The 9,861-nt window shown below is 34.2% G+C and overlaps 1 protein-coding gene across 1 annotated transcript in view; it reads left to right on the plus strand.

The window, feature by feature from the left end:
* LOC144974923 (sodium- and chloride-dependent GABA transporter 1-like) overlaps positions 1 to 9,861 on the plus strand; it is a 43,278-nt gene that overhangs the window by 7,462 nt on the left and 25,955 nt on the right. The window contains exons 2-3 of the mRNA XM_078918436.1: positions 2,131 to 2,628; positions 8,354 to 8,485. Of these exons, the coding sequence (XP_078774562.1) occupies positions 2,379 to 2,628; positions 8,354 to 8,485 (382 nt within the window). The 5' untranslated portion in view covers positions 2,131 to 2,378. The remainder of the gene's footprint in view (positions 1 to 2,130; positions 2,629 to 8,353; positions 8,486 to 9,861) is intronic.

A 9,861-nucleotide genomic window follows, 5' to 3' on the forward strand; every position in this document is an offset into this window, starting at 1 on the left:
GAATACAGTAAACCATCTCTGCGGCTATGAAGTTTTGTGGTATGACACAAGGTTCGAGTCCCGCTCTGAGCGGCGCATAGTTGAGTCCTTGGAAAAGTCTCTTTACTCATTCTTTCTCACCGTGCTTAGGTGTAAAATTAGTACCTTGCCGCTAATAGTGTTGTCTCTCGGAAGAATTGTAATATCGCCTAACAGGCGTAATGTCTCGTCCTTCATGTTAAATGTTGCTGTTGGCACGGACCCTATATTTTGAGGACGCTTTGAGGACGTTAAGTGAATACTGCGCTTTATAGATATTTGCTCAAGTTTTTTAAAGTCTTTTTTTTTTATTTATTTAAAGAGGCAGGGAGTTATCTCGGTGTCTGTAGGGTTAAACTGATGCATGCTTGATACTCCTGTGATTGAACGCTAGTCTTTTGCAAAAGTACTTAATGCCAGTTCAAGTTCTATCAGTCTCAGAAACTCAATCAGTGCTGTATGAACAAGGAATGGGGATGTCAGAAAAAATATCGACTGCACCCGTGATCGATCCCAGTCATTTAGCTCGTGAAGTAAGAGCTTTACCGACTGAATTATTGAGAATTAGTCAACACGGAGCATAGTATATGCCCGGATTTAATGATGTCTTGAAATCTCTTTTGAGATTGTTCGTTTCAACCAAAATGGGTGTAGTCCAATTCTTTCAAAATTATTAAGACATTATCCTTTAATTCAATGAATCAAAAGGGGTTTAGTTGGTCATTTTTAGGCGCGCGGGGGGGGGGGGGGGGGCAGATGGCCTTTTGGTTAAGGCTTTTAACTTGACTGACAAGGTTCCGGGTTCTCGTGTGTTTTTTTTCCCTTGAGAAATATTATTAAACCCCATTTTGTTTTCCTTGGACAACGTGGGTGATTGCTGTTGAGATCGGACGTTTGTTTGATGAATTATCTCAATACTCCGTGGATTGCCTAGGTGACGGCATATGAGAATCCCGCGCAGAAGGGCGTAATGTTTAGTTTATTTTTATTTTTAAGCGTAGAGAAAAGGCCCAGTTCTCGTTTAACAAATGATTCCTTTCAACATGAAAACAGAAAATGACAGTTTGATTTGTTTAAAGAATTGTAATTGCGCCGTTGTAGGTTGTAGCCTAGCTATCTGTATGGAGGACAGCATTATTAGACAGAATCCAATAGGAAGCGCACACAAATGAAGTCTGGTATTTTCACCATTATTTCAGGAGTTGACTTTCGAAACCTGCTTACTCTCTTTTTTCAACATTCAAAGAAATCTCGATTTTTTTTGGTCATATAGTTAGTTTTTAAAAATACTTGTCTTCTCTTTATAGAACAATACTATGGGTGTTTTAGAAGTTAGGCTTTTTCCGTTGGTTCCAAGGTGTCCAACGTGGTAAATAATTGTATTCACTTATTTTCTGTGTGGATGTTACTTAGCATGTTGATTAAGCCAAGTCCTCATATCTTGTTCTTCATGATGCAAGTAAAGTCATGGACAATATATTGGTTCTAAATACAGGTATGAGATATCTTTTCTTTTAAAAGATCGTGTTGGAGGTTAACATTATTCCATACAGCCCATGCTAATTTTTGCCAAAGAGCACGGAATTACAGGTAAATATAAAAATTACAAAACTATTTTTTACAGATTGATATATGAGGACCATGTAGACCTCTGTAAAATTCAGGGAAATTCTATCACCCGTTGACTAAACTGGTTATTTAGAATGTCTGCTGGCGCATAATGATCGGTCCTTAATTTGACCTTGGCCTTGGGAATCGCCATCTTGCCAGCCTGTTGCCAGATTCGTTCGCGCAACTATCGACTTTATTACGGGACCGATTTTATTGTTGTAGGCTTAAAATATTAATCTCGATCTATTTTAATCTCACATTACAGTAGTATAACAATTAAAATAGATGAGTGCATTATCGTAATAGCCTTTATTTCTCCACAAATATTCAGCTCCATTAGTTTTGACAATCGCAACAACAATTTGACATGGAAAAAAAATTAACTTTCATATAGATAAACCTATCTAGAGACTATAATTGAATTTCATGTGAATTTTTTTCAATATCATGATGGTACATTTTTAATCCTTTTTTCTCACTCTTTCGTGTTTCAAAATCTAGGCTGATGAACCAAACCTGGGAATATTTTTTTTCAACGATGGATTTCGAAACATTTTCAATCTTAATCTAAATTTCAGAAGAACTTTCAAGATGTGTTTCTGATGGAGATTACATTTATTGTAAGAGAAAAAGTATTAAAATTTTGATACATTCAAAAATGATTGCGGCATTATATATTGCGCAATCTCACTGAAAAGGAATAGCATTAAACTGATCATCATCATCATCATATTATATAACAATCGACCATGTCATCCTCATCATCGGGAAAGCCCAGAGCAGAAAAGGAATACATTGAGATGGGACAGAGCGGCCATTTAAATTCTGATCCCCAGGGCAATGGGAGATCAAGGTCAACGGAAATGAAAGTTGAGGACGGCCCTCCGGAGAGGGAACACTGGTCTGGTAAAATAGAGTTCGTGTTGGCGTGTGTTGGGCAATGTATCGGATTTGGAAATGTTTGGAGATTCCCGTATCTATGCTACAAACACGGAGGAGGTAAGTGGAATTTCCTTGGCTAAGGTCCCATGGAGAAAGTTATGAAGGATGGCGATCACCCCCTTCGCAAATATATTAAATTCTCCATGAGGAGCCGTCGCCTTATATCTATAAAAACAAAGACAACACGTCATATATATATATATATATATATATATACATTGTCGCCATAGATTCTCAACTTTGTGTTTATACATTTTTATGCATGCCATGTCCGTAAACGAATTTCCATTTTTTTTTTATGAATAAAGTATATATATTATTATTATTATTATTATTATTATTATTTATTATTATTATTATTATTATTTATTATTATTTTATTATTATTATTATTATTATTATTATTATTATTATTATTATTATTATTATTATTATTAGGAGTTTATCCCGGTATCTGTTGTGTTAAAAATACAATAATAATTGCTTTGGATGGACGCTAGTCGTAGTCTATCACAAAGTACTCTCCCCAATCTATCAGACCCAGTTACATAATCAATACTGGTTGAACAAAGGAGTCAGACAGAAATCTCATCTGCATCAATGGTCGGTACCGGTTTAAGCAAACGGTGCTGAGGTAATTTTTAAGAGGCATCAGTTTTTATCATTGTCACTTTCAAGTCGAATGAGGTAGCTTGATGATTTACTTCATCTGTTATCCGTGTTTATCTCAGGATGGAACACTAGTCTGTTGCAGATTACTTCTTTCCGCCAAATCAGATATCAGACTCTATCAGTCATTGGAATCCACTAACTCTTCATAACCGGATGGTCTGTTGCGGATTATTACTTTCCGCAAGATCTGTCATTAGACTTGATCGACTTATCACAGTTAATACAACCCATTTTGTTAAATCCAAAAATTCTACTATACTTTAACGTTTAAGACCCGTTTTAAAAGATAAACATTTCGTCTAGTCTGTCGTTAGTTTCGACAACTCTCATTTTAAAAAAAACTGTATTCAAGCAATATCTTATCAGCGCCATAGCGCATGTCAATTTAATTAGACTAGATCTAAGTGTGCTTAGCGCATATTATCAGATTAGATAAATGCATATTATAAAATACTGTTTGCTCGAGTACTGTTTGCTAGACAGGCAAGGAAGCCATAATAATATGGTGGGGTAGAGGGAGGGGAGGGAAGAACGAATGTCATCGAGTGGTGGAAGATTCTAAGATGAAATATAGAAAAGAACGAAATCCAGATGAATTTTACTTTTTAATTCCACATGAAAAATGCACCTTTCATTTTTTTTAAAATAAATGTAATTTTGAAAAAAAAAACATGCTAAAATAAAAGCGTGCGCAATAATAATAAACCATTATTTACATTACTGTCTAGACAGTCAACTCAGCATTATCTGATAAGCGTATTGTCTTGCAAGTCTAACAGGAACTTGCGAGAATTTTCTAAAATCATCATTCCGACTTCTCATGCCTTACTTGCTTGCTTAACGTCATCACGACGAGCCAAAATTTGTATCATCGTACGGTTCGTGGAATGCGTTTCTTTATATAGATGTCTAAGGAGCGAGCTTTTCGTAATTTTCCACATGTTTTACACGACTTAACAGACTAAGAATATTTCCCAGATTCAAACTTAATATTTAACCCCCCCCCCCCCTTCCCCGACTTCGAAAATAAATAAACACAAGCTTGGAAAAATCTAGAGAGAGTTCTTTGATTCCATTTCCCATGCAAACACCAGAAACGTTCTTATCAACTTATTGATCTCTCAATAAAGTTAATGTGCTATTTTAAAATGAAATAAGTAATCTAAAAACTTATATGACCCTCGAAACGTTCATTGACGGAATAGTTTGTTACTTCCTTGTCAAAGCAATTGATCAAAATTCAGAATAAAATATTCTATGAGATATCTACTATTCTTATTGTGCCAAGGTACAAATATCGTTTCTTTGAAAAGAAAAGTCTTTATCTTACACTGCAACACTCACATGAAATCACATTCCTAAACACATACGATCTTAAGCATATTGGAATTGTTCCATAAAACAAATTATTATGCCATTGAATGGAGAAGATCCTGTCTGTAGAGTCAGCATTACATGTCATTTCAATACACTTTATATTTTTATTTTATCTTACGTTAAATTTACACTTCACTTTGCGCTTTTTGCCGCATATAAAACAATATGCTCAAAAAGTACGTGTTTTGAAAAATCTAGATAGATAGATTTATTTATGTTGTATCATTATTGCGTAAATAACCTAATACAAAATTGGGTTTTGAAGAAACATACAGTCAAAAATCCAAAATATTGCATTATTTTTGGACGAGTATTTGTCAAGGTCAATGAATCGGCTCCAGACAAGAACCACTCACTCACTCACTCACTCAGTCACTGGACTGGGAAGTCGTCGGGGGATGTATAAGTGTCCTTCAGGCTTGTCGATCATTGACCTTCTGCAGCAATTCTGACAAGAGCATCTTGGTCCATTTCTTTGATGTTATTCATCCATCTATCCACCTTCTTTTGCCCTTCTCCCTTTCATTGTCCTTCCTACGTACCCTGGAGTAGGCCTACTGTCTTGCAGACCACCATGTCGGACGACATGGCCAAACCCGGACGGTTTCAGTCTCCTCACAATACAGACAGAGCAGGTTGTTGAATTTCTTATGAAATATATCTACTTTGTTGCTTCATCCTTTGCCAAATTTGCATCGAGGTAACGGGAGGGTAAGCAACCTTGTTCACCTGAGATGAGAGAGCATATTTAATTTAGTAGATAATTAATAGTTCGTAGTCCATTTCTAGAGCATGGCTGGACACAACCTAGACCTGCAAAAAGTCGTCTAATACCAAAATAAATTATTAAAGGACAACTAAGGTAGTTGCTTGAAAAGCTGAGATGGAGTTTTCTACAATGGAGGTATGATATAATAATTTACTCAGATTAGTTATTTTTTCAATTCATATTTTGCATAATACTTATGCTAATAATGATGATGATGATGTTGTTGTTAATAATAATAATAATAATAATAATAATAATAATAATAATAATAATAATAATAACAATAATAATATATAATAATAATAATAATAATATATAATAATAATAATAATAATAATAATAATAATAATAAATAATAATATATAATAATATAATAATAATAATAATAATAATAATAATAATAATAATATAATAATAATAATAATAATAATAATAATAATAATAATAATAATAATAATAATAATAATAATAATAATAATAATAATGGTTTTATGGGTGTTGTTCACGTTGCAGAAAATGTTGCATTCCTGAATCAACCAATTATCTGAAATACTATCTAATATATACTGTGTTATTTCACATTGACCTTTAGAAATTCGGCGATGATCCGTGCCAGAGATTGTTCTTCTAATAATGGTCATTATTGTGATATTATTGTCACGAGGTTCCCTAAATGTTTTGGTGTTGTTAGCACTATGTTACCATTACGCCCATGAGCTTATCGCTGAGACCGTCAGCAAAGTACGGACACAGAACCATCATTTTGATGTTTATCCTATTTACTGTTTCTCTGTGATACTTGTGTGATGTTTAGAAAATAAAGGATATAGAGTGATACATAGGCAGATGGAGATAGAGGGATATATATATATATATTTTATATATATATATATATATATATATATAAGAGAGAGAGAGAGAGAGAGAGAGAGAGAGAGAGAGAGAGAGATGGATACAGATCGACAGATCGATTGAAAAATAAAAAGATATAATATATTCATTGTAGGTAGATTATAGATATATAGACAGGTTGATAGAGATAGAAGATAGAAAGGGAAATAGAGATTTACAGATAGATAGAAAGATATAGGTAGATAGATAGATAGATTGATAGATATATAGATAGATAGATAGATAGATAGATAGATAAATAGATAGATAGATAAATAGATAGATAGATAGATAGATAGATAGATAGATAGATAGATAGATAGATAGATAGATAGATGGATATATAGATAGGTAATAAATAGACAGATAGAAGATAAATAGACCGCTAGACAGATAATAATATAAAGAGAATCAGAGGAGCAAGAAAATTTGAGTATAGAAGAAATTGGTACGAATGGAACTGACTGACATAGTGGAACGACACATGGGTAGACAGGAGACAGAGATCAGAGAAGGTAGATACGTATCTACCTGAAAGATGTAGAGAAATGAAAAGAGAGAGAGAGAGAGAGAGAGAGTGTGTGTGTGTGTGTGTGTGTGTGTGTGAGTGTAGAGAGAGAGAGAGTGTGTGTGTGTGTGTGTGAGTGTGTAGAGAGAGAGAGAGAGAGAGAGAGAGAGAGAGAGAGAGAGAGGCGGCCGTTTGGCCGGAGGGAGAATGAAAGTTGAATTACTGATCTTATCAGTTAAGGGTCTCCATGGATGATTAAAAAAATGTTCATATCATCTCCTAAATGCGTGTTACGTCATTGACATTTAAACCAATCGAAACTAGCTTTCCAAACTCAGGAATAAGAGATATTAGATTCTAGGTATATACAACAAACTTTATCTTTTTCTTGAACATTTTCTTTAAAAATTGTAAAGTGAAATTTGTATCAAACCTTGTAAGTGCAATTCGATTTATACGCCCTTGACATCATACCTCACCAATAAAATGCTGTAATAGCCTCGGACTTCACTGAAGCTAAATCTTACATTGCTAACACTGCTGTCTACTGCAATCATACGCAAATAATACTAAGATAAAAAAAAAACACGAAACTGATTTTGAACCGCTACAACAGAGAAGAAAGCGTGACCGAGTGATAATATTTGGCAAAGGCCTAAAGGACCAAGTGAAATTACCTCTCGGTGATATTCTACAAAATAAGACGAAGCCATCCAAGTTTATAGTTCTCCATTAGAGTGGATGCCCACTTGCACTCGTTCATATTATAGACATCGAGTCACTGGGAAAGAAAAATATTGTGGTCTGTGGAATCTTCCGAATTAAAGTTACAGACTTAAAAAGAAAGAAATAAAGAAGAAGAAGAAGAAGAAGAAGAAGAAGAAGAAGAAGAAGAAGAAGAAGAAGAAGAAGAAGAAGAAGAAGAAGAAGAAGAAGAAGAAGAAGAAGAAGAAGAAGAAGAAGAAGAAGAAGAAGAAGAAGAAGAAGAAGAAGAAGAAGAAGAAGAAGATTGCAAAATAGGAATTAATGATTTGTATGAAAGTCTTAATTGTTATCATAGGGTCCGTGTTTATGTGTAGCCGGCCATGTGCAAATGGACGTCATGAAAATTAGAAAGGAATCATTTCTCTCCCGTCCGAAAAAGTTAGGAGGATATACCAGAAAGCTCAACAACAACCAAATATCCTCCACGCCTCACAAATACAAAGTACCAGGCGATCACCGCTCTCTTCAAAAGGAATAACGAAACATATAAATAGATAAATAAATCAATCATAATTACGTGTTTATATGTTCCCTCTTTGAAAGCCTCTTGCAATGCAAAAACGACTTTTTTTTTTTACCGTGTGACTGTTATACTCTGAAAAAAATCGTATTTAACAACGTGGCCAGAAAACTCGTAATTCAGATATTGATCGATATAAATGACCCTCATCATGACAAAAACTCTCAAACCTGGGACTTTACGAAACCTTATTTTATGGCCAAAGTTTTAAATACTATTTTCTAGCGTGGCAGTTAACCGGTTAAAGGTGACATTGTTTTTATTGATGTCTCTATCCCAGGTGCGTTTCTGATCCCGTTCTTCATGACCGCCATATTTGCCGGCATCCCAATGTATTTCATGGAGCTTGCTCTTGGCCAGTGGCTCAGTGTTGGTGGTCTAGGGATATGGAAAATCGCCCCTATTTGGAAAGGTATGGGTTTTGTTTGTTGTTTTTTTTTCTAACTTGTCGTTTGTGACCATTAATGTTACTGCTATCGTTACTGGTTGTTGGTGTTATTGTTGATGTTATCTTTTATCTATGGACTGAACGTGGTGAGTACACGGACAAACTATGATTACCTACTCACATCTTGATCTCTTCTTCTTAGTCCTTTAACCCTCTCCTTACCAAACATAGGAAAATCGTCGCATTCGTTACGATGCAACCAACAATTTATTGTCTTATTCTGATTTCATTTTGTTATAGTTATAGCTATAAAAACTGGACACTGACTTGCAGTGCTCATTTTTCAGAACAAAATATATAATATACTCGGTACTATTCTGTTTGAAAAATATTTTTTTGGTTGGTAGAGTGCTTAGTTTCAGGTAAAATTCTGAAAATAGCTGGTAAAGAGAGAGAGTTAACCCTCTTCTTACCACCTGCATAAAAATCGTCACATTTGTCACGAGACACTATACATTTTTCTTATTCAGATTTATTTTGTACATCACAAACTGTGAAGAATGATCTTTGTTTAATTAATAAGAACATAAAGATGTTTTGTAGAGAGCTTGTTTGAGTTTTATAAATTCAATGTTTCTGCTGGGTAAGCCAGCCATTTTGGGAAAATACTGAAAAGTATCGGTAAGGAAAGAGTCAATCGGGCAATATTACCAAAAACGTTTTCGAGTCAGCGAGTGGACGTCTATAGTGATTATCTTTTTTATTTTTTTTTAGAGATTCTATATATTGTCAGTTAGTTCATATAGATAGAACAAAACTGACGTCACTTAGCTCTTTGTTTTTATTTTTAACCAGTCATTTTTATGAGTAGCTCTCACTAAATTGTATCAGCTATAAACGGTCAAGCTTACACACAGATTTGTGTGTTGATATGTTATAACTGGCTGGCTGAATGTTGTGAGTAAATTATCTAAGCGCACAGTATCAATATCTTTATGCTATCAGGATCTAAGTTAAAAAGCTTTTTGCCTAGTACCCAGAGTTGAAATCATTAATCTAGATTCCCATCCTGCATATTGATGTTTTGTTGACAAATCTGTTGATTTTTGTTTTGTATAGTTTACACTTTAAGAACATTTTAACATCATATTAAATTTGTCACAATCCATCGTTCATAGAGACAACTTAGTAAGTCCAATTTAAAATAAAGTTCTCCCATTGGGAACGTGTTGAATATTTGTTATTGAAATCTCCTCAAATTATGTTTATAAAACTCTAACGGATATTTCAATAGACTATGGGTAGAACTCTTTACTTTCGTTTCGTTTCCCCAAAAGTTGCCTTGGTTTAGCTAGATGGTTTTACACTTGCCAAATCAGTCGCTTTTTTCCCCATAATAT

This window comes from Berghia stephanieae, chromosome 6 (genome assembly GCF_034508935.2).
Source record: "Berghia stephanieae isolate SIO BIC M18660-M18661 chromosome 6, UCSD_Bste_1.3, whole genome shotgun sequence".
Taxonomy (NCBI): domain Eukaryota; kingdom Metazoa; phylum Mollusca; class Gastropoda; order Nudibranchia; family Aeolidiidae; genus Berghia; species Berghia stephanieae.